Genomic DNA, 25,470 nt, shown 5'->3' with positions numbered 1-25,470 from the left:
GGAGCTCCGTCGTGCGCATGCGCGAGACCCGACGAGCGAAGGACTTTCCTTCGCTCGGAGTGTCTCATCAAAGGGGGCGTGCTGTCGATGGTGACTGACAGCACGCCCCCTTTGGTGGGCATGCCGGGGGCGTGCCTGCCAGACGTAGGCGTTCCCAAGGGAACGCCTACCGTCTGAAGCCGGCCCCACTGACATCACTAGTGATGTCAGTGGGAGTGATTTTGGCTCTGATAGAGCCAAAATCACTCCTGGCCTTGCGGTTGAAAAACCCAACCGCAGGCTTTTGTTCGCAGTTTCGATGGTCGCGACCATCATCCTGCACGCTCGTATATGCTGTGGGTGGTGACCCACAGCTATACGAGCGTCCAGGAGGACGCTCCATATTAATGGAGGTGGGCCCTGATTCAGAGCGAGCGCTCTGGTCAGAGCGTCCGGCTCTGAATCAGGGCCATAGTCTGTCTCATGGAAACACATTTGGTGGGAGGGAATTTGCTTTCTCTTAAAAAACAAAAAAAACATGGGTGGGCTGGGCTTACCACGCTAGTTTTGATCCCGCACCAGTAATATTTGTGTATATATAGGTTCTTTATTAAATGGGTTACAGATAACCCAGCTACAATATCAGTCAATGTGATATATATCACTATAATTATACTTTATTAGTTATTTATTAAAAATATATGAATTCTCCAGAATCCCAGTGTCGAGGCGAAATATTAAAATCAACATGTATCACATACAATAAAGAAATGAGTGTGTATGTTTCTCTTATATAATCTGGCTACAATATTGATTACGTTTATAAATGACCGCAGTGAGTATTGCCTGTCATATGCAGGCTATATTCCATTTATTACTGACTATAAAGCTGCAGTCTGTACTGCCTGTCATATGCAGGCTATATTCCATTTATTACTGACTATAAAGCTGCAGTCTGTACTGCCTGTCATATGCAGGTTATATTCCATTTATCACCGACCATATAGCCAGTTATTCCAACAATTCTATACACAGATTGTCTCAGTCTTGTTACAAACTGTATCATTCTGTTACAATCCTAAAGGCCCCCATACATCAGAGATTGCAAATTACAAGATTGCTGCAATCAATCGATTGTGTATAAAATTCTTTACCTTTTTCAATTGATTGCAGAATTGCCACAATCAATTGAAATAGGGAAAGATTTTTATACACAATCGATTGCAAATTGCAAGATTGCTGCAATCAATCTCTGGTATGGGGGCCTTTAGTTATCCTCTATTTCTGTGCAGTGTCTACAAGTGATTATAATGATCAGGGAGTCCAATTGCTCCGTCTGATCTAATCCTCCTGGAGAATAACAAGAGATATGGTAAGAACTTACCTTTGTTATCTCTGTTTCTACGAAGTCCATAGGGTCCACAGGGTGACCTTGGGGTATAGCTGTATCCTGGATCCTCGGGCACCACGGAGTTAAAGCTTTCAGCTGCTCCCAGGATGCACTTGGGTCCAACCTCCCCTATACCCCGCCCCCGAGCCACAGGCACCTCAGTTGGTAAGCAGCCCAGGCCGGAGGAGGAGACGAAACAGAGAGAAGGAAGACTGGAACACACAAGAACCATACTCACAGAAATGGGAGACGGAAAACCGGTGACCAGTCACACAGCCCATATGAAGCCAGGTGTGTCAGGGCGGGTGCCCTGTGGACCCTATGGACTTCGTAGAACCAGAGATAACAAAGGTAAGTTCTTACCATATCTCTTGTTTTCTACTTCAGGGTCCATAGGGGTCCACAGGGTGACCTTGGGGATGTCCCAAAGCAGTCCAACTAAGGGCGGGGACGCTCCTGTGCTGATAGGAGAACCCGGCGCCTAAAGGATGCATCCTGAGAGGCAAAGGTGTCAAACGCATAGAACCTCAAAAAGGTCTGAATGGAAGACCAGGTGGCCGCCTTACAGAGCTGAACAGCAGAGGCGCCACGTCTAGCAGCCCAAGAGGGACCCACAGACCGAGTGGAATGAGCCTTAACAGAGGCTGGAACAGGTAAACCCTCCTGCATATAAGCCTCAATAATAACAGAACGAAGCCAACGGGCTAGAGTCTGTTTGTTGGCAGGCCAACCCCTCTTGTGAAAACCAAAGAGGATAAACAAAGAATCCGACTTCCTCACAGAACTAGTCCAGTCCACATAAACCTGGAGTGCACGGACAACGTCTAAGGAAGTCTCCCCAGCCGAAAGATCAGGCGACTGAAAGGCTGGTACAACAATTTCCTGATTAATGTGGAACCTGGAAACCACCTTAGGCAGGAAATCAGGACGAGTGCGAAGCACCGCTCTGTCCTGATAAAAAATCAGAAAAGGGGGACGACAAGAAAGTGCCCCCAAATCTGAAACCCTCTGGCAGAAGCAATTGCCAAGAGGAAAACAGTCTTAAAAGTTAGCCACTTGAGCTCCACTGACTCCAAGGGCTCAAAAGGCGGACCCTGTAAGGCCCGAAGAACCACCACCAAATCCCACGGGGCCACAGGTGGCACAAAGGGAGGCTGGATTCTTAAAACTCCCTGGAAAAAGGTGTGTACGTCAGGCATAGCAGCGATCCTGCGCTGGAACCACACCAACAGAGCAGACACGTGCACCTTCAGTGAGGAAAGACGTAATCCTAAGTCCAAACCCGACTGAAGGAAAGCCAAAATACGCGAAACCCGGAACACCTGGGGATCATATTTTCTGGCCTCGCACCACTGAAAGTAAGTGTGCCACACTCTGTGATAGATCCTCACGGAAGCAGGCTTGCGCGCCCTCAGCATGGTGGTAATAACGGAGCTAGAAAAGCCCCGAGACCTCAGGACGGCTGTCTCAAGAGCCACGCTGTCAAAGATAGTCGACCCAGATCCGGGTGAAGACAGGGCCCCTGAGACAACAGGTCCCGCCGTTGAGGTAGGAGGAACGGAGCGTCGATGGACAAGCTCCGCAGATCGGAGTACCACGGCCTTCTGGGCCACGCTGGGGCCACCAGGATCAGTGTGCCTCCGTCCTGTTTGAACTTGCGCAGGACCCGAGGCAGCAGAGATATCGGAGGGAACAAGTAAGCCAGTTGAAATAGCCATCTCACCGACAGCGCGTCTATCAGACTTGCGCCTGCGTCCCTTGTCCTTGACCCGTACACGGGCAGCTTGTGATTGTGACGGGACGCCATCAGGTCCAGCTCTGGCAGCCCCCACTTGTCCACGAGTAGTTGGAATACCTCTGGATGAAGCGACCATTCCCCGGGATGCACGTCGTAATGGCTGAGGAAGTGTGCCTCCCAATTGAGGACTCCTGGGATGAAAACTGCCGAGAGAGCTGGAAGATAGCGCTCCGCCCAAGCCAGGACGCGGGACACCTCCGATATCGCCGCTCGACTGCGAGTCCCTCCCTGGTGATTGACGTACGCCACCGTGGTGGCGTTGTCTGACTGCACCTGAACGGCCCTTCCGTGAAGAGCGGTGCCGGACGACTGCAGGGCTCTGTATACTGCCGTCAGTTCCAGGATGTTGATGGGAAGAATCGCTTCCTCCGCCGACCAACGACCCTGAAGGGACAAGGAACCTGTCACCGCCCCCCAACCCCGGAGACTGGCATCTGGCGTGAGCAGAACCCATTCCGGGATCCAAAAGGGGCGTCCCTCTAGGAGATGAGCTGTCTGCAGCCACCAGGCTAGGGACAGACGCACCTCCGAGGACAACACCAGCATCTGAGAGCGGATCCTGTGTGGCAATCCGTTCCATTCCGAAAGAATCAGCCCCTGCAGGGGCCTGGAATGGAACTGGGCAAACTCCACCATGTCGAATGCCGACACCATGGACCCCAAAACTCTCATCGCTGAGTGCACCGACACTCTGCCACTGCTCAGACAGCCGTGAATCCGCAGCTGTAAGGAGGAGACCTTCTCTGGAGTCAGAAAAATCCGTTGCTGACGAGAGTCCAGCAGGGCCCCCAAATGAACCATCCGCTGTGATGGGATGAGGGAGGACTTCTTCCAGTTGATCAACCAGCCGTGTGCCTGTAGACAAGCGACCGTCAGGTGGAGATGCTGGATCAGTACCTCCGGGGAGCTTGCCAGCAAGAGGAGGTCGTCTAGATACGGTAGCAACCGTATCCCCTGGCTCCGAACGTGAGCCGCCATGACCGCCATCACCTTGGTAAATACCCTTGGTGCCGTGGAGAGACCAAAGGGTAGAGCCCTGAATTGGTAGTGGTTGTGGAGAATAGCAAACCGCAGAAACTGTTGGTGCGATGTTGCTATAGGCACATGGAGGTAGGTGTCCTGGATATCCAGGGAGACCATATAATCCCCCGGTTCCATCGCCAGAATGATGGAACGCAAAGTTTCCATTCTGAATTTGGGAACCCTGAGAAACCTGTTCAGGGACTTCAAATTGAGGATGGGGCGATGAGAGCCATTGGGTTTCTGCACCAGAAACAGCGTAGAGTAATACCCCATCCCACGGTGAGACCGTGGTACGGGTATAATGACCCCCGCCGTCAGCAAGGCCTCTATGGCTTCCTGAACCTGCAAGGCCTTGGTTTTGTCCTGAGAAGGACTTGTGCAAAAAAAACTGGCAAGGCGGCCTGTGCCGAAAAGACAGGGCGTACCCCTGGGAGACCACTTCTCGCACCCAGGCATCCGTGGTGGTATTGTGCCAGCACTGGGCGAATTGAAGAAGTCGGCCTCCCACTCTGGGGTCCCCCAGAGGGAGGCCCGTCCCATCACGCAGAAGGCTTATCTTCTGGCTTGGAAGAAGGGCGCCTAGCACTCCAGGCTTGCTTCTTTGGCTTTGAGGCGGTCTTGGGAGCGGACTGCCTCGGGAAGGACTGACCCTTTGCCTTGCCCTGAACCCGAAAGGCCGAGCTCCGGACCTTAGCAGGTGTAGTAGCTGAAGGGAGGAAGGCTGACTTGGATTTCGCCAGGGTATCTACTATTTTGTCCAGGTCCGGACCAAATAGTAATTCTCCATTAAAAGGTAAGGCCTCCAAGCCTTTCTTTGAATCCGCGTCTGCTCTCCAAGACCACAACCACAAGGATCTACGAGCAGACACTGCTGCCGCCGAAACCCTAGAGGTCAACAGGCTAGAATCCAAAGATGCTTCTCCAATGTAGGAGGCGGCATCTCTCATCTGTCCTAACAACGCCCTCTGGACGTCCGGAGCTTAGCTCTTTTAAAACTAGGATACCTCGACTTGGGAGCGGGTGCCTCATCCTCAATCAGAAGAATGGCCCGCACCGCCTTAACCAGAGCCCGCACATTGATGGAAGACTTAGTGTCTACCTCCTGGACTGAGGCATCTGAGGCCGAGTCATCCTGCACCTCACCATCATCCGAGGACACCTCAGAATCCGGAAGATACGCAGCCTGCGCCATGACTGAGCGTTTAGACGCCCTTGAGGGCACGTCACTGCGCAACATCGACTGAAAAGCCGAAGATGTTGCCGCCAAATCTTGGACAGTGTGGGAAAGCGCATCCACCCAGGGTGGAGGAGTTGCCACAGGAGCCTGAAACGGCACCACAGCCTGCTGTGCCACAGGGGTGGACTGAATATACATTGGCAACCCCGCATAGGGACCAACAGGCTGAGACCCCGGGGGAGTCTGCAATAATTGTGGGACACCCGGGGAATGGGGGATGGCAGGCTGGGGCAACGCCCTAGTAGGGGCGGCAGTCGGGACCGACAGACGGTCCGCGATGGACACCAGCACCTGGGAAAACATCGCCCATGGTGGCTCCTGCGACATGGGAGGTTTAGACATACCAGGGAGCGCCTGGCACCGTCCGCACAGGCCGTCCGGTGACAAATCCTCCCTATCCACTCCTGCAGAACAGCGCCTGCAGGAGAACAATACCGGAGCCCCGGAGTGCTCAATCTCCTCCTCGGACATGACTTTGGAAGAAAACGTGCGCACTCACCCGTGTGCTAGACAACAGCCCACAATATGGCACCGTGTAGCACACAACTGTATGTGACGGACCTCACCAATACGTGATCTATATAGGTGAGGTCAGTAGAAACACCCTTCCCCCGCAGGACTTGTAGGAGAAGGAAAGAGATAGGTATAGGCTTGACAGTAAGTAGAAAAAAAGACACAGACAGGCAGCACTAGCAAAAGTCACATACCATGCAGGAAGATATACTCACTGCACCTTTCCACTACAATCAACCTCCCAGATTCAGTGTCTGGGAGGGCTATAGTGCTGTGTACACTGTCCTTTTGCAGGGGAGAGGTACACAGGGGGACCGGTCCGCGTGCTCCCTGAGAGTATCCATGCTGCCACAGAGAAAATGGCCACTGGACACCTCAGAGGAGGAGTGGCCGTGTAACAGCTCAGCGACGCCAGACTCCGTGCTGAAAGGCGCGCTGAGCTGAGGGGAGGAGCCGCTAGACAGGGAAGGCTTCCTCCCCTGGCTAGCATATTAACCCCCGGGTTGCCGGCATCCCGCTTGCTGCGATATTAACCCTAGTGGTCTGGCGGGTTATGCCTCCGCTGGAGGGGGGGCCCGCCGCCACCGCTAGCGCCCCCGGTCTGTCCCCTAGACCTGGGGCATGGGACTGCATTTGAAAGGAACCCGCGCACCGCCGCTAATCAGCGGTGCGCGGCTTACCTGATCTCCCCGGCGTCTTCCGGCAGCAGTCCCGGTGGAAACCAGAGTCCGGCTAGTACAGACTCTGGCTTCCCCCGCCGCGATCCCCAGTTCTGTGCTGGCGTCGCGGCGCCAGCAGGGAGGAGCGGCAGCGTGGGCATCTGTACAGACAGCCCAGCGCTGCCGCTGTGGAGAAAAACTGAAGTAAAAAATAAATCAATTTAACTAAGTCAAATAAAAAAGCTTTAGGGGGCTGCTCCTGCAGCCCACCCCGCAGGGTGACCCGACTCTGGCCGGGCACCATCTAAAACTGAGGTGCCTGTGGCACGGGGGCGGGGTATAGGGGAGGTTGGACCCAAGTGCATCCTGGGAGCAGCTGAAAGCTTTAACTTCGTGGTGCCCGAGGATCCAGCTATACCCCAAGGTCACCCTGTGGACCCTGAAGTAGAAAGTGAGCTTTTCAACTCCGTGGACACAATCATATATCAACACAGTAATCTTTCCCCTACGTAGGGAACCATTTGCTGCAGTCCGTACTGTAATAAATATTAAGCCATCAAAAATCACAATTGTTTTAACCAGCGGTACATAGGAAACGCGCGTTTCGCCTGGCTGCTTTATCAAGGCAGTTCAACCCAAGTGCTGATGTCCATCCTCATTTATCCCCCCAGGTCGTTCTTTCATTGGTCAGTTTAAACCTCACCTTGCCGCTACGCTCCCCATTGGTTTTGTTTCTCCGTCATTTATTCTCTATGTGTTTCTATGGAGCTCCGTTTATACACGTGTATAGCTCCAAAGACTCATCCGTTATGACTATTACATCATCAGAGTATTTCCTAATTAAGGGGTCTATTTACTAAGCAGTGTTAGGAGACAGAGTGAAAAGTGATGAGGTGCCAGCCAATCAGCTCCCAACTGTTATTTTTCAAACACAGCCAGTGAGATGACAGTTGGGAGCTGATTGGCTGGAACCTTATCACTTTTCACTCTGTCTCCTAACATTGCTTAGTAAATAGACCCCTAAAGTCTTGGATACGTGCATGAGATGAAGTAACCAGGGAGGAGGAGAGGTTAACAGTCATTGGCAGACCGGAGTGAGCGGGAGGGAGTATGTAAGGAGATGAGGTTGGAGATGTAGGGAGCAGTAGAGTTAGAGAGGGCCTTGTAGGTGAAGGTGAGGAGTTTGAAGAGGATTCTGTAGGGGAATGGGAGACAGGGCAGGTTTTGGCAGAGGGGAGCAGCAGAAGTGGAAATCCGGGAGAGGAAGATAAATCTAGCTGCAGCATTGAGAACAGACTGGAGGGGAGGTTGCAGTAGTCTCCCTCTGGGCTTCTAGCATAGGCTTGGTGTAATGGCGCAACGGAGGGGTGATGGGGCAACGGCTTGGGCTACTTAATGCAGCACCGTTATAATGGCGGTCCAAGCTCCTGCCAGACACCAATGAAACCAACGTACCCTCAGGCTGTGGCCAGGGCAGAGGTTCCCAATCACGGTCCTCAAGGCTCCCCAACATGTTTTAGTGATATCCATGGTTGAGCACAGGAGACTTCATTAGTACCTTATTCAATTTGATTTAACCACCTGTGCTCGACTATGGTCATCACTAAAACCTGAACTGTAGGGGAGCCTTGAGGACTGTGTTTGGGAACCTCTGGTATAGGGGAAGGCCCGGAACATCCTGGGATTGAAAAGCTTTGCTGTTGGTGTCCGGTCCTCCAGATCCCACCTACACCCCAATGTCTCCCTGTGGAGCCCTATGGACCCTGAAGAAACTAAAAAGAAATCATAAAAGCTTGGGCTGCTTAATAGGAGCCCCCTGTTAAAACGGTGATCCAGCTCCTGACGGACACCAACGAAACTGAAGTGCCCTCAGGCTGTGGGCGGGGTAGGACCGGAGCATCCTGGGATTGAAAAGCTTTGCTGTTGGTGTCCGGTCCTTCACGTCCCACCTACACCCCAATGTCTCCCTGTGGGCCCTGAAGAAGAAACAGCATTATCCTCTAATAAATACCACATTTATGCATCAGGTGAGTTAAGTCTCCAACCATTTACTGGTGTTTGTTTGTTTTTTTACGGTGCAAGCCAAATGTACTAAACCAGCAGCAAATAGTTTTTAAAGCTCCACAGCCTCGGATATAAACAGTAACAACCTGCAGATTATGAGGCTTTACTTGAAGATCAATAGCAGCTTCCATCCACTCCTGTGCAGTTATGTTCAGCAGCCTGACGATTGCAGTTGAAACAGGACTGGTCATTTATGCAGGTAGGAATTGCACTGTCTGCATCCAAGGTCATATGTTTGTTTCACACGCTGGCTCGACTAAAGAAACCACTACAGGCAGCATTCAGGCGCCATCGTAGTGTGACGCAAGCATCACTGTGGTCCCAGAGACTAATGGATGAGATGTGTAACGCCACAAACATTGTGCGGTCACAGCAGCCAAGACTTGACAAAACCAGTTCAACTTTGAAAAAAGGTGGACATGTATCTCTAGAAATGAAATACATTCCCGAGAGTGACCCCTGGAAACTTGCTGGTGAGGGTTCTGCTAAGGGGCTACTGAATTATTTTGAGAGTGGAGTCTTGGCAGAACAAGATGACGTTGCAGGCTCTCATCTGCACCCCACCATTCTTACAGAAATGCAAAGGACTCTAACAGACACAGCCATTCATCCACTCCGTTACAATCACCCAGGAAGACTCACTTGAGATGATCAAGCACTTCTTATAAACGTGAGTTTATTGGCCTTCTTTTAAAACGATTGATCAGTTAGTTGCCAAAATACTGGTCTCCTTCACAGGGGGCAGAACGAACCACTAAGGCAGTTCGAGCAAGTGGTACCCTGGAGGAGGCGCTGTAGCCCAATAGTCCTGGAGCAGGAAATTTGCAAACAAATAAAAACTTATATCCAACATGGAATTACTAATGTGTGGAGCTTGCACTCCGTCAGAATGTAGATGCAAGTCGAACCAGCCTGTCTTCAAATGATACCAAACTGCCTAAATTCTCAATCTGGGCAATTGAAATATTGAAAAGAGAAAAGGAAATTTGTTTAGGGTGGGGGGGGGGGGGGGGGGGGACCTAGATTGCACATGATAAAGGCCATATGGAGCAAAGTACTACTTGAAACCTAACCAAAAGGCTGAGCGAGACCACAACAGCCCTGCCATAATCTGTATTTGCTGGGCTGAGCACTGGGCGGCTTCTCCACAGAATTGATCATGTAATGATCTAGGGTGAAAGGGTGTCTAAGTGTTACAAGTGCAGATTTTTACAGTTACCCAGAGGGAAAAAAAATAAAATAAATGAGAATCAGCGTCCTTCATAACATTAGGATGTGTGAAGATATAAACGGGCTCTTCACTCAACTACTGGATGAACAGGTTCTAGATTGCTGTGTATAACCAGTTAATTCAAGTTACAACTGTAGCCTCATCTTAAACTAGGCAAACAATAAAACTGTGCCCCTTACAGAAATGTTGAACGAAACAAGAAAATGAGCTTCCTGTAACAGCCACCAGCTGGTGTGCAAGGCTTCCTTCCAGCGGGGTTAATTGACTTGCTGACTGTTCAATTGTGGCATCTCTCGGCTAGGTCTTGGGGGCCCTCCGCGACCTGCAAAATTAAATAGCTGGCTTTAAAAAAAAAAAACTAAAAGGAACGTCAACACCCTTTTTAAATATAATTCTTGCCTAGGTCACAAGTCGCCAATTTTGATGAACATTTGCACTAGTCAGTCTTTGCACTATAGCGGGCAGACTATTGTCTGGCTAAGGGAACTTAGGACAGTACCTAAAAAGGCATAAGGGCTTTTTAATTGCTGTACCATCACTAGAGTGTTTGAACCCAGTTTTCTTCCCAGTCAACTTATTGAAGGAAATACATATACAGGTTGAGTCTCCCATATCCAAATATTCTGAAAAACAGAATACTTTTGGCATGACTGAGATAATGAAACCTTTGATTTTTGATGGTTCAATGTACACAAACTTTGTCTAAGGCACAAATTATAAAAGCTATTGTATAAAATTACCTTCAGGCTGGGTGTATAAGGTGTATATGAAACATAAATGAATTTCATGTATGTACACAAACTTTGCTTGAGCCACAAAATTATTGAAAATATTGTATAAACTTACCAGCAGGCTGTGTATAAGGTGTATATAACACAAATGCATTTGGTGTGTATATTGGGGTCCCATTCCCAAGATATTTCATTATATGCAAATATTCCAAAATCAGAATATTCAGTTATCCAAAACACCCCTGGTCCCAAGCATTTTGGATATGGTACTCAACCTGTACAAGCTTTAACCCATAGCAACTAGTTCACTTTAATTCTCTAAACCAGTATGGGGTCATAGCGGCTCTTTAAGCCTTCACCTGCGGCCCCCCTAGGAGGCTGCTCATGATCTCACTCTCAGGTGTGTTATAATAGCAGACAACTATATGGACTAGCCGACTTCCGCGCCATGAGATCTCCTCTGCACACTGCAAATGGGGCCATTTTATAATAGGTGGGTTATGTGTGGCCCTTCTGAAGGGCCTGGAAATACACAAAAAGTTTTTATATTGTTGACCTAAACCACTGATTGGCACTGTGATACACCTTGGGGGCTGCATGGGCGGCCCTGTAACTTTCCAAAGTGACAGATTACCCTTAGTCTCAGTTAGAAGATTAAACTATGCATTTAAGTTAAACCCCCCCCCCCCCACCATCTGCAGTAACATATCAGCAGCATTTTTAAATACACAAAAAGTGTTTCAGCTATAAACAATTCTGACAATAAAGCTGGACGGAGCAAGGAGCCGGACAGGACAACCAGACAGGGTCACCTGTGGCCCATCACTCAACATAAAGAGGTATCCTGACTGATGCGAGTTACTGCACATAAAGCCTTTGTTAGTTACAGGGTGGAAATGGTCGATAAGTTTCTCTCCCACCCCACAATTATAGTGCAGGCTTGAAAAAAATAAAAAAAGACATAATTAGGAGACCACATGGCACAGCCCATTCTAGAGATGCGTCAGCGATTTCTCATACAGCAAAGCATTCACACAGACACTTAGAAAACCAAGACAAGTGCTGCTGTTCTGAGGTGTCTCATGATCGCAGAGTTAAATCTTTACACAGCTAGCGTGTCAAAGACCCCTTTGAATAATAAATGTATGCCCTATCCTTAGGTTAGAGACCCTAGCCAGATCAGAAGTGAGAGAGAAATATTATATTATATATATATATATATAAAATTCTCTCTCTATATCAGCGAATTGCTCTTAAAAGTTAAAGCGGAATGTATAAGAAGTACAAAAGCCCGGTGTGTTTTGCACATTAGTGCAACTGAAAATTTTGAGGTGAAACGCGTGGCTTTCTAAATTTACCGAAGAGGGCACCCTCCATAAAAACTTGTGTATCTGCCACATATCAGGCCAGCTGCAGGAATCGTGTGTGTGCGCGCACATCATGCTTTGTATGACCAGTCAGACGTTTCATCACACACGATTATGGAGCGCACACCAGCAGAGTTCATTATAAAACATGCCACAAAAAAACTCCGCAACCAGCTGCAGTTGACTTAACACAACTTTATTGAAACTCAAGCAACAATTCACAAATCCAGAGTTTTTTGGGAGTTTTAATAGCAGGGAAGGGAAGGGGGTAAAACAATTTTACCAAGTCTTGCTTGTGAAAGTAAAATAAAACTATTTTACACACTCCCCACCTGGGTGAAGGGGGAAAAAGAAAAAAAAAAAAAAAAAAAATTGCAGCAACAAGTAGTAAAGCTTAAGAAAAATATAAATTAAAACTTCAAGTTTTCAGGAGAGATTCTGTGGTTAAAAAAAAAAAAAAAAAAAAAAAATGCAAGTTCTAGCGAAAGCAAATGTTTTTTGTTTCTTTTTAATTTTTCAAACCGAACATTAAACCTGCTGATCGGTGTATTTAAACGGATCATTTACAAGAGCAGAACATCACTCGGCACCCCAGTGAGACGAGTTACTACATCCCCGACTAGATGCTGTGGGGATTATTAGTGTGGCCGACGTTATCTAGGCATTATTAAGGGGGATACAAATGTTCCATCTATTCCTCAGGCCTGTAACCCATGATGCCTTTTGTAGCTGAGTTAGGAGTGGATCGCTTGAGAATTACCTCGAGGAACGCCCCGAGGACCTCCCTGGCCGGTGCCGCGCTTAAAATTTTGTTGGTAGCCATCCTAGAAAAGGAGAGAAAAGAGTCAGTCATTAGATTTGTTGGATAGCAAAGTAATACTTCGGAATATGAAAAAAATATAAAAAATAAATTTCAAAATAAATAAAAAAAAAAAAGATAATTGAAGAATGAATCATGGGAGGGGTTATATAGGGGTGGGAGCCAGTTTTAATAGTGCCAGACTCCACACCTCACTACACATAACCCAGAAGTAATGGTATCCCCCGGATGGATGAAAAAGGGAAAAGAAAAAAATATATTTTTTTTTTTAAAAAGTGTTCGACTGGAGCCAGTTACCCCCCCCCAATTGCAGTCTGTGGCTTCGTGCTTCCGGTGTCCAGTCAGAAGGTCGGCATGGATGTTGACCTATGTGTCAACATGGTTAAACAGTCAACGCCAGAATGTCAACATTTTTCTTGATTGGGCATTAGGTCGACATTCCGAATGTTTACAAGTCATACCGCACCCCCCTCTACCCTTCTTTATTCACACAACCCTGCCCTATCCCCACCAACATAGCTACACCAGCAGACAGTTTAGCCATATCCTTTCCTACAATCTCAGAAGTGACAAAATAAATGTATAGAGATGAAGTATGCATAAATAATATGTAGTATTCAGGGATTGGGACAAAAAAAAAAAAAAAAGGTATGAACATTGTACGGTGATCGCACTGGAATGTACTGTTCGTATGTGGTCTAGAAAAGCTAAATAAGTATCAATTTAAAATAAGCCCCCATACATCAGGCAGTCGTTTCAACGATCCGACAGGACCCGCCGTTCAGAAATGCAGATGGAGGCCAGCGATGTTCGCCAGAGAATCAGTGAAATTCTTCATGTTAAAAACCTCCGATTTGCGGATCATGATCATATTTTGGTCGGGATTGGCAAATCCGGGAAATCCAACATGCTTGAATTCGCCGATGCCCTGGCGATCGGGGATTTGGCCCAATCACTTGAAAAGCTTGTGATGCCAAGGGGGAGGATTCAATCAGTGGCTACACACCACCACAACTGGGTTAACAGGCAGGACAACCCCAATCATAGTAGAACCACTATAGAAAGATCCTTTTGCCTTTAATTCGTAATAGTGTATAGGAAGGAAGTGTCATCAAAGTGCAGCCAACCCAAAGCAAATGCACCCAATGGGTGTGGTAGGACCTGTCGACACTGCCGAAATGTTGACAAAGCTATTTTAGCATAACCCTAGATTTCATATGTCAACATTCTGACTACATCTCAACTCAATGTGGTGGTAACACATGTACAGTATATGTCAATTACCATACAAGCTAATTTTGTACTAGTTTCCTATGCTCCAGCCCACCTGAAGCATGTTCTGCTGTAAACACTGATTATCTTATTGAGCCAATCCAAAAACAGGGGGGGGGGGGGGTGTTTTCACCAGGACAAGCGGAACATAACTGTGCCATCTGAGACAGTTACCACCTATTTTAAATTGAGCCAAGGCCCTAGGGGGTGGCGTTCTAGACCACTTGCTCGATCAAGACAGATTTGCCAGAAACCGCCAGAGTGTAAGTTCCCAATAGTTAAATTGGCTACGCTCAAACTAAATACACCAAGAAGCTCTTACCCGTTGGTAGTTGTTGGTATAATCCCGGGGAGCGTTGAACTGTGGCTGTGAATAACCGCTGTTTGGAGTGTTTGAGAAGGCAGGACGGTAACCATCATAACTTCCTGCGGGGGTGGGGGGGGTACAATTAATAAAAAAGGCTTCCCACCCGCAGCATTCATAGTGCTAGAGTAAGAGGTACTTAGTGTGTAGGCACTATATATAAGAGTCAGAGTCACAGGAACGCAGTTCTTTATATGGTCATAAGCAGGGCAAACGCCCATCCACATTGATACTGGGGTTTAGAGCAGCCTAGCTCAGAACGTACCTCTGAAACCATTAGATGGCCCTCGGTAGCCATTTATCAAGCCCCGGCTGCCACGCTGCCCCCCTCTGGCCAGCCCTCGGTTGTTGTAGAAAGGTGGGTTGTTGCGTGGAAAGCCGGCATTCTGCTGTGTAGGCTGCTGGTGTGCAGCAGAAGCTTGGTGAGACTGGTCCGATGCTGCATGGTAAGTGTTTACCACTGAAAGAGACAGTAAGGCAGCATTATGTATGTGAGGATACAGAAGCCGCGCACGGAGCACGTTGAAAAACACGGCTCTCAAGCAATACTGGTCCCACCTCTTCAGATCTGCCCTGCTCTAGACTTAACATTATAAAGGACACAGTAAATCTTGGTACACATGAGAGGATATATTGTCCGATATATCGTTTTGGAGGCAGATCGGAATAATATATCGGGCACATGTGTACCCAAGATATCGTATGTGACCCGCGGGAGCGCGTAATTGGGCGTGCTGCGCGGCCAACACCACGATATTGCATGCGGGGTTGTGTAGTTTAAATGAAAGACGGAACAAGCGATCGTTCCGTCGTTCTTTAAGTCTTCCTAGTGTGCACAGACAATCTTGCATGATCCGGGGCGAAGGGTAATCACCAATCATCATCCCGATCATCCGCAAGATTGCCGGTCGTCTAATGTGTACCCAACCTAAGAAAGTAAATGCTACAGAAAAAGCCAATGAACAGCAGTTCATTCATAGTTGTTTTGGTCAAAGAACGCACTAATTGCAGGTGAAGCCTGACATTTATTAAACCAGATTCAAGTTGCGAGACCACTCTGCTGTAGCAAAGTATATACCAGCAGGTATACAACAGCTGTCAGGGGAAACAGGTGCTCTCCAAGACATTTTTTTAATATTTTTTAATCCAAATGAAAGACAACCCGCTATCACCATGTTTGGAGTGTTCGTCTCACCAATCTATCATTCCCTTTCCCCACGTAGTGTTTATCAACAAGAAAAGATCCCCAGACTAGAAGCCGTCACCTGCTTGTAGCTGCTCTTGTTGAAGGTCAGACTGTTCCACTTGATGAGGTTGGCCCGGGAACGACTGACTGTAACTGGCCTGGTACTGGTTCTGTTTCAGCGTTTCCGCCTCATTCACAGGAGGGACAGGTGCATTCATATTAAACACCTGTGAAAAAAAATCGACAGAAGCAGGGAGAGAATTGGTACATCGGACCAGCGCAGCCTAGCAGATTGCTAGGGAAGATTTAAAACCGTGCCATGAACTGGCAGAACTACTAGAAGGCGGTGTGCACTTACGGTCTGCATAGACTGGAATGGAGCAGCATTCACATTGATACCACTGCTGTGCAGCGGCTTGTTGGACCCAGTCTGGAACACCTGAGGTTGGGAAGCAGCAGGAAGCGACGAGGAAGTCTGCGTTGGATCTGGACTTAACGACAAAGAGGCCTGAAAAGCGACAGGGGAACACTGATTACCATCACATCTTGGATTTGCAGAGAGGAAAACAGGCAGAGGGTCTTGGCTGTGGCACCGCCTTACCTGAATTTGCTCCATGGCATCTTTTGGGGATCTCTGTTCTGCGGGATGGGAAGGCTGGTACATCTGGGGAGATCCAGGATAGCCTTCACTAGTGGAAGATACCAGCCCAACCTTGAAAACAAGTTAGAGCCTTATTTGCCGGGAAGAAAAATACAGCTGTAGGCAGGCGGCGTGCCGGACGCCACACAAGCAGAACCCAGTCAGAGGTCATTTACTAGCATGTGGGGACATTCTGGTCAAGGATTAGATGTTTATTGTACCAAGAGCGGACTCACCTGTGTGCTATCTGGAACTTGGCTGGGCTGAGATAGCCGTGTCTCTGAATGAACTGAGGGACAAATAAAATATGAATTAATCAGTGCGAGAAGAGAAATTAAGACCAGTTCAGCTGTGCCAACAAAGACTGTACATTCTAGAAACAGGACGTTAAGCCGTCTCTGGCATTATCCCATCAGTTACACAAACCAGTCACCTGAAGGATTTCCTAGTCCGTGCTATTCAGAGGGGACCCATTAGCAACATACAGTGGTGGCAAAAACCAATATGCAGCTAATTTATTAGGAGCAAACGACAGACAAGACACTCATCATGGTCAGTTCATCCTTTATAATGGCCTCTAGGTCTGTAATTGGCGGCAGTGTGCGCACAATCCCAGTTTATTACAGAACCCAAATATCAAGGAATTTCCTGTAGAAACAGTTAGAGCACAGAACCTCACAGCAAATGCAGAACTGGATTTATCTAAGAAAATTTTATATAACAAAATTTTTTTTTTTTTTTATTTAAACAAATTGGGCAGCACACCTCCACATACACTTATCCTCAAATTGCGCCAAATTGCCACGGACTTTGCAACTTAGTCGCACCTTGTGACTTTAAAATATAAGTCTTACAGGGGTATTCAATATGGAGCGAAAACTCAGTTTCTGCGCTGTTTTCGCACCGATCGCGTAATTTTCGCAGGTTTTGGTTTTACACTGTATTCAATTTCAAAGACTTTTCGCAGGTTCGAAAAGCCTTTGAAAAAAAACGGGGATAACTTTTCACCACTCAATAGGTGGCGAAAAAAAGTGCAGAATTGGGGTTTGGGGTGCAGGCGTAAATAAAAAAAAAAAAAAAAAAAGTGTTTAACAATAGGGAAATAGGTTCAGGGCTATTCTGTAAGTATGCGGCAGGTGTATTCTAGAATAGGCTATTAGCGGCAGTTGCATAGTTGCAGAATTTAAAAAAAATTACTTTAGGGACATAAAAATATGCTAGTACCCATTTTCATATACCCCAAATTTGATGGGACCACTTTAAAAAAACAAAAAAAGTAACCTAAGTGCTCTTCTGCAACACTTCTTCAATGTTTGGAAAAACACACCTGCTGCGGCTATTTAAATCCCCGACTTTCATTTGCAGGCTAAAATGGGGGTACCCATAGTGATCCATGTTTTTACAGTTTTAGGGGGGTCCTACAATTTATTCCAGGTAAATTTCATTTTTTTTTCGCAGATCCCACTTCGCAGGTTCCCATTTTCGTAGGTTTTATATTGAAGACGGGGATAAAGCGGGCGCCCGATACTTTATCCCAGGAAAATCTCCAATGTGGAGCGAAAAGTCCAGCACGGACTTTTCGCTCCCATATTGAATACCCCTGTTAAACTATTACCGAATTAAGATCCAAAAATCAGGAAAAAAGAAGAGTTCCTATAGGAGCGACTCACGCCATGCGTAATATAATATACACCAATTCCTTTGCAACAATACTACTAATCCTAATACAGTACTAAGTACACAAAAAAAAAGCAAAATCTTTGGTGAAAATTATATATATATTATATATATTATATATATATATATATATTAATATATATATATATATATATTAATATATATATATATATATATATATATATACACACACACACACATATATATATATTTCTACACACACACATATATATACATATACATATGCACTGAAACCGCTACTCATGCCAGAGAATCAACGTCACGTCAGGATTGTCACACCATATGGCGCAAAATGGATCGGTGTATGAGGTCTGTGTTTACAAAAGTTTGCCCAACGAGAACTGTGTATTATTACAGCACACAGAGCAACATACCAGGCTGGCAAACCATCTGTGGCAGCTCCATGCCTTGAGTTGGGTTCATGGGTTGTGCCGATACAATGGCTGGGTCGATTGGTTGGTTCTCAAAGTCCAGCATGGAGTCCTGCAAAAGCATCCAATGATGTGATGGTCTAAAAGACTTTGGGCCAAACCCTAGAAAGTTTTGCAGCATGGAAACAATGGCAGTGTACTGACCTGCATGAAATTGTATGGACCTTGCATTTGGGCCATCAGATCCTGTACCCTCTGCCTCCGGACAATGGGATCAGGCTGGACTTGGGGAATAGCGTTTAGCGCGAGGGGTTCGGGAATTGGAGGGGTTGCTGCTTGCTGTTGCTGGAGTGAGTTTACAACCTGTGAATGAAAATAAAATATACTGATCCAAGGGGAGAAAATACAGCTGCCTGGTATTGGGTTACCAAGCATTTGGTAACCAATTTGGTTCGCACAACTTGGTAAGCATTTGGTTCGCACAACTTCGATTACATGACCACCAGATGGGGCAGAGACGCTGCAATAAGAGGTGTCTGAAGTTTATAAAGTGGGAACAAAAGCCTTTAGAAGAAGTCTTACTTCCACGCTTTCCACTGCCCATTCGTCTACTTGTTCCTTCTCACTGCTGAACTGGTTTTCCGCCATGAACTGTCGGTTCACGAACTGCAGGACAGAATAGTCAAAGTCAGTCTGTGCGATCACTATACAGGGGACGTGGTTCACTCGCTGAGCGGGTGGAGAGAAAAGCAGCACCAGCAGACAATATTCTCAGCACGCGCTTGCCCCGGCCACCATTAAAAATTTAGCGGCATAATAGGACTGCAGTCTCATGCCAACGCGTGCGCCAATTTGAATACATAAACGCATACCGGCCAGGATGCACGTCATTTCCAAATAAACGCTAAACTGAAAGTAATTACGGGAACTACAGATAATAAGGATGCACGTAAAGTAGATTTAGGAGGCGATCTAAATATAACAACCACTCTTCCAGCGAATTTAGGAGTCGTGGTGACTGCCAAGATTGCATTTTCAATGTAAGCTGCTACACCAAGCAATAATCTCATCTCCCTGGGTGCTGACTGTGCAGTTTATATGTGCCATCTGTATCAGCACAAGCCGGTTAGCCCAAAACCAAAAAGCACCTCAGTTGCAAAATTGCATTAGTCCTTACCTCAGTGGATTCGACCTCACTGGGCTCAGCATATTCCTCCACCACTTCAGGTTCTAGGAATGAAAATAAAAATCAGATATTACAGGTAGCTGTGCATACTTTAGCATGGACGAATACCCTGCCTGAACATCCGCCTACAATTATTACCTCATGAATCTACCAGAACACATCGTGTCCCTCAAAATGAGGCAATTCAGTCCAACCAAGTCTCTAACACCTTCGCTCTTTGGCCATGCTAGTCCCAAGCTAGAGCAATTGAGCCAATAAGCCACATCAAACCGTGGACTCCCACCCATTATCTGCACACAGCGACTAGGAGAGTGGTAGAAAGCGAAAGTACAAGGGGCAACAACTCTTTAAAAACCAATACCGAGCTCCGGTGTCTGTTCTTCTGCGGGCAGCACAGCAAGCGGTTCCTCCTCCTCACACATCCCGTTCTGGTGGTTCTGGGTACTGTCAAAATATCCGCTGTGAAGAACGCGATCCAGTATTTCCTGCAGGGCTTTATCTAGAACAAGCAAGACCCATTCTTTTCAGTGCTAGTAGAAGGCATAACAAAATCTCACTGCCTGGTACATAAACATACAGATCAGCTATTCTGTAAGCCAATGGAGGGTAGAACAGTGAATGAGGACTTTGGTGGTGAGGAAACTCGGAATGTTGGTTTGGACTGTACATTTGAACGACGTAGGTTTTAGTTCTCATCTGCTTTCTAGAAAGATGGCACAGCGTGTGCATCAGCAACAATACTGCTGAGGGGGCAGAAGCTGGCATAGAGCCCAGGTCACTGCTGACTAAGGACGTACCAGAGGACAGATTGCAACCTGACTGCAGATGACAGCGTTACACGGGAGAGTGCTCCGCTCATCACAGCTGGACTAACACAGTCGGAGTCTGCGACCCTACGTTTACTATTCATGTGAGCCTTACATGTGGTTCCACAAACAGCCTTGTCTTTTCCTTCTAGCACATCCCACAGGTGGATGGAAGCCTGGTCATACTGCTCGCACAACCTGGAAAAATATAGAAAAAAAACAATTTGTTTTTTCAACATTCCAACAGCCCCCAACTTTAGAAGTACAACTGAGCGGGTAATGCACAACACCAATTGGTTCAACCAAACAAAACTGTAGGCCTCCACCGTGCCCAACGCACTTTACAACCCACGACAATCATCTACTACAAAATGAGCCTTTAAAATGGATAAACCTTCATGCCAACACATCTGGCAATTTAGGAGCTTACAAGACCACAAAGATAAGTCCAAGTAGAGCTCAAAGACCTAGCTGGGATGTGTCAAACCTATAGGCCGCAATTCTATTCAGCGCAAGGGAGCTCCCGGAGATATTCAATTCACCACGTGGTTTGCTTGATCGGGAAGCAGTTAAGTCGGAGCATGCCGGTCCTCACGACTTAACCTGGGCGTTTAGTCGAGAGAACCGGCATTCTCCGACTAAAGTGTCGGTCGCACGGCTGTTAGTGCCGTGCCAAGCAGAAAAACAGCCGTGCGGCCGGCCCTTTAGTCGGGTTTCTATTTGCACCCTCGGGAAGGTGCGAGAAGAAATCCTTTAGTTTGACCAAAGAGCGCGGTGAATTGAACAGCTCCGGGAGAGAAAGTGAAGTTGTCCAGAACGACCATCTACTGTAATATTATATAGACTGTGCTAGATAAATGACAGTTAGAAGCTGACTGGTTAATATGGACAGCTTCTCCATTTTATCTCTCGAAGGTTTGATACATCTCCCCAATAGTCACATGATGCAATGATTTGTTTTCTACACCAGATACTACGTAGCAGATTATAGTGATTGCAGACACACCGCTTGATATCGGGAGACTGAGATTGCGTCTTGGCCGACCAATCAGATAATTGAAGTAATGAGTTTGTGAATTTACGGTTTTAGCTGTGAAACGCCAGAACACTCACGCCTACGTGCTATCCGATAAATCGGTCCGACCACCAGATTATTGGCAAATCGGCCCAATAATTGTATGGTGTGCACCTAACTTGACTTTTTTTTTTTTTTTTATTAAAAAACCAGTCAAAAAAACAAAAACAAAAAAACACAAAAAAAAAACAAAACCACACAAACAAATAAGAAAGAGAACATTAAAGCCATGGCACAAACAGCAAGACAACAGATATCAAGTATCACAGCACGGTCGAGTCCAAAAAAGAAAACAAAGAAATTAATAGCATCGGACACAAATAGATGACCAAATTATTAATGCAAATAATAAACAACAATCGTAATACAGACTGTTATGAGGGGAATGAATACAGGGAGGGAAAGGAGGAGGGGAAAGGAATGGTGGGGGATGACCACAGCGAAAAAGAAGTTACAGACCAATCTGTAGGGAAATTAGTGTAGGAAGGAGTAGTTTGAGATGAGGGAGGCAGCACATACTACCCCATGGGTCTCGCCGGTGTTCAGCGCTCAGAGGTAGAAGGAGATGGAAGTGCATGTTCAACAGAGAGCCCATACTCGAGCAAAAATATGGCCCCTATCGTGAAGATAAGAAGTTCTCTCCTCCATAGCGGCCACATGTCAAATCTGGCGTTTAAGCGCAGAGAGAGATGGTGGAGGAATATTTTTCCAGTTGAGGCCTTTGGCCGCCGACAGGATATGCAGAAGTAATTTTTTTTTAAATTTTATCAAGACTTCGGGGTGGGTAGCATAACAAAAATACCCAGGGTCCTTTGTTACCGGAGATTCCAACAGTCAGGGTGATGAGGAGAGGAACCTTTTGTGGAGTCTCATGGGAGGTATGGTACCAACGACAATACAATTTTTATGAGGTTTCTTTAATTTTGTTAGAGACGGGAGCATTTAGCAATTCCTTGTCTAGCTTCTTCCCATGTCTCCTCATCCTGAGGGGACCCAAGATCTTTCTCCTATTCAGTCTCATGAAGTCTCGGGGAGGGGTAGGGTTATATCAAGGAAAATAGAATAAAGTTGGGAGATCAGGCCTTTAGTTAAAAGGGACAATATTTGCAGGGGTGTTCAAAAGGCGTAAGGTCTCTAAGAACCGATGTAGGGTGTAAGGAGCATAATAATTGGGGGATTTGAAAATTCAAAAAGGGCTTAGTACTTGAGAGGGACATTCTAGTTGAAGTTCTGACAAGGACAACCATGGGCCCGGTCTGGAAAAATTACAGGGAATTTAAGGCTTGCCTTAGACCATGAATATGCTCTTTTAGTGGAGGACCCAAGGGTAAACATGAGATTGAACCAAATAGGAGACAGGGGAGAAATTGGGGAGGTAAGGTTCAGTTTTAAGTGATGCTAATCCCAAAGGGAGATATTAAATTAAAGGGTAGGAAGCAGTTCCGAGGTGACAGGGAGTTTTGCTAGGTGATAATCCCGATATGGGGGTTAGGTCAGGAAGGGTAACGTAGGCAGCTTCTAGATCTAGCCAGGAAGCGAACACTGGGGGCGAGAAAGCTGTAACAATTTGCGAGAAGCTAGGTAATAAAGTTCCTAACTTTACTTTAATCCATCTTTATAGGATAATCCAGCCAAACACCAAGTAGGTATAATGGCTAGAAGTCTTGTGCTGCACAGCTGGCATGAAGAGGTATTCAGGGGTCTTCGCCATCAAGATGTGTCCAACCATCAAACTAGTTGATTGGTTGGAATGAAAACCTGGTAAGGGATGAAAGCAAATGACAAACAGCAATTTGCTCCCAAATGCCGGAAAATGGACAAAAACTGTTGTTTGTTAAATGTTTGATCTAAACAATTTGTTCAAACTTGTCTGAATGACCATTTTCATCTGTTTTCTGGCATTTAGGAGCAAATTACTGCATTAGTTACTCCCATACGTTACCAGAGTTTCATTCCACCCAATCAACTAGTTGGATAGAAAATCTTTACATGTGTATGCAGCTTTAGTACAGTCACAATGAAGGAGTGAGGAAGTGAAAACGGAAGTTCAAAAACTGAGACATCCTGCAATGCAGACCAGCTGCAGGGATCCACTGTACAGAGCCAGCACAAGGTAATGGGCCCGCGGATATACAGCAAGGCCCACAAGTGGTCACATTAATAATCCTTATAGCAAAGGCGGTGAATGAAGTCACTGAATAGACACGATATAACTGGTGTGTCTATACAGAACTCCAGCCACCATGTTGTAGACTTCCAATATAGGGCGCGTTTCAGTGACAGCTGTGCAGAGACAAACACCTTCAGGGGGTATATTTCCTAAAAAGTGTGAGTTTTTAGAAGTGGAGATGTTAGCAACCAATCAGATTCTAGCTATTCTCTTTTAGAACAGGGGTGGCAAACTCGTGGCCATCCAGCTGGTGTGGAACTACATATGCCAGCATGCCCTACCACATTTTTAGCATGCCCTAATAACTGTAGCAGTGCATGCTGGGATGTGTAGTTCCACTACACTACTGATCTAGAAGGTGCTAGATAAATAAAGTAGAATCTGATTGGTTGCTATAGGCAACATATCTACTTCTAAGAACCCCTCACTTCAGTAAATATACCCAGTGTTCTCCCCAGACCAGGGTGGCATCCAAAAGTAGCCGGGTGGGGGGGCCTTCACAATTATGCGTGCGCCGGGAAAAGGGGTATATCCCAGACCAATCCAGCCAGACATGTATCAGGCTGCTCCCCCACTGGCTCTCAGTCAAAAGTGCCCTTTATACAGTGCCCCCTGTAGTTGGGCCCCTCTGTGCAGTGCCCCCTGTAGTTGGGCCCCTCTGTGCAGTGCCCCCTGTAGTTGGGCCCCTCTGTGCAGTGCCCCCTGTAGTTGGGCCCCTCTGTGCAGTGCCCCCTGTAGTTGGGCCCCTCTGTGCAGTGCCCCCTGTAGTTGGGCCCCTCTGTGCAGTGCCCCCTGTAGTTGGGCCCCTCTGTGCAGTGCCCCCTGTAGTTGGGCCCCTCTGTGCAGTGCCCCCTGTAGTTGGGCCCCTCTGTGCAGTGCCCCCAGGCTGGGCCCTTTGTGCAGTGCCCCCAGGCTGGTCCTGCTCCCAGTCCCGGCCCCAGCACTTACCTTTACTTGCTAGCCGGTCTCCCGCTCGCCGCTGCTGCATGCTGACTGACTGGATCTAACTAGATCAAGCAGGCGCGCGGGGCAGGCTCCTCACGTCGTGGGTGACGTCATGTAGTCACCCGCGCAGTGCATCACTGGGAACGCTGGCTTCTTTAGCCTCCGGTCACTTCAGAGGCCAGTGTTCCACAGCGGGGGCCAGCGGGGAAAAGTGCCGGGCGGCAGGCTGTTTCTGCCGGGCGATGCGCCCGCAGAAAACAGCCTGGGGAGAACACTCTATAACCCTTAGTCACTAACTCAAGGGGTGGCATTTTCAGCTTTTTAACCTATGCAAGATCCCTACAGGACGTAGTACTTAAGTGGAAGGAGCTTCAGCTGTCTATAATGGAGCAGGCAGGCAATACTCTACATTTATACTCTGGAGTGGAACGTCCGGTCATCGCTGAACGTATTTTAGCTTCTCGTTTCAACTATTAAAAAGTCCATTGCTGCCTGACCATTAGACAAACAGGGTTACTGCGTTATATATATATATATATATATATATATCCTAACCTGCTGCTTACATGCTTCTTCCTGACTGTCTACCCTATCTGTGTCACCAGTCTCTTCCCCCCTATAGAATGTAAGCTCTCACGAGCAGGGCCCTCTTCCCTTATGTGCTTTTCCTTTCCTCACTCATACAATCATCTACTCAAAACTCACCACAAGGGCACTTAACACCTAGATGCTTTTTTGAGTGTTATGATCACTGCAGCAATGTTTAAAAACTATGTGGTTATTCCGTATTGTCTTGTACTGTAAGTCGCTGTTTTACGAGTTTGCTCATTTGTTAATGTACTTTGTGAGGCGCTGCGGAACCTTTGTGGCACCATATAAATAAATATTATTATTATTACCAGCCCTGACACCGCAAACACAACACTGTAATAGTACATTAGGGTG

General features: G+C 47.0%; 1 protein-coding gene across 4 annotated transcripts in view; it reads right to left on the bottom strand.

Moving 5' to 3' along the window:
• Positions 1-9,322: 9,322 nt before the first annotated feature.
• CAPRIN1 (cell cycle associated protein 1) overlaps positions 9,323-25,470 on the bottom strand; it is a 31,995-nt gene continuing 15,847 nt past the window's right edge. For 3 of the 4 annotated variants that reach the window (XM_088452616.1, XM_088452618.1, XM_088452617.1), the window contains exons 6-19: positions 20,451-20,533; positions 19,891-20,028; positions 19,521-19,573; positions 18,926-19,009; positions 18,548-18,706; positions 18,347-18,455; positions 16,511-16,563; positions 16,236-16,346; positions 15,993-16,142; positions 15,714-15,861; positions 14,714-14,908; positions 14,407-14,510; positions 12,753-12,816; positions 9,323-10,216 (exon numbers count right to left, since the gene is read on the bottom strand). In XM_088452616.1, coding sequence (XP_088308742.1) covers positions 10,152-10,216; positions 12,753-12,816; positions 14,407-14,510; positions 14,714-14,908; positions 15,714-15,861; positions 15,993-16,142; positions 16,236-16,346; positions 16,511-16,563; positions 18,347-18,455; positions 18,548-18,706; positions 18,926-19,009; positions 19,521-19,573; positions 19,891-20,028; positions 20,451-20,533 — 1,516 coding nt within the window. In that variant the 3' untranslated portion in view covers positions 9,323-10,151. The remainder of the gene's footprint in view (positions 10,217-12,752; positions 12,817-14,406; positions 14,511-14,713; positions 14,909-15,713; positions 15,862-15,992; positions 16,143-16,235; positions 16,347-16,510; positions 16,564-18,346; positions 18,456-18,547; positions 18,707-18,925; positions 19,010-19,520; positions 19,574-19,890; positions 20,029-20,450; positions 20,534-25,470) is intronic. The other variant, XM_088452619.1, reaches the window with a different exon arrangement.

Source organism: Taudactylus pleione, unplaced genomic scaffold (genome assembly GCF_031769625.1).
Source record: "Taudactylus pleione unplaced genomic scaffold, aTauple2 ptg000555l, whole genome shotgun sequence".
In the NCBI taxonomy this organism is placed as follows: domain Eukaryota; kingdom Metazoa; phylum Chordata; class Amphibia; order Anura; family Myobatrachidae; genus Taudactylus; species Taudactylus pleione.
Note: the sequence above shows the minus strand (reverse complement) of the source record. Positions and strands in the feature narration are given on the sequence as shown.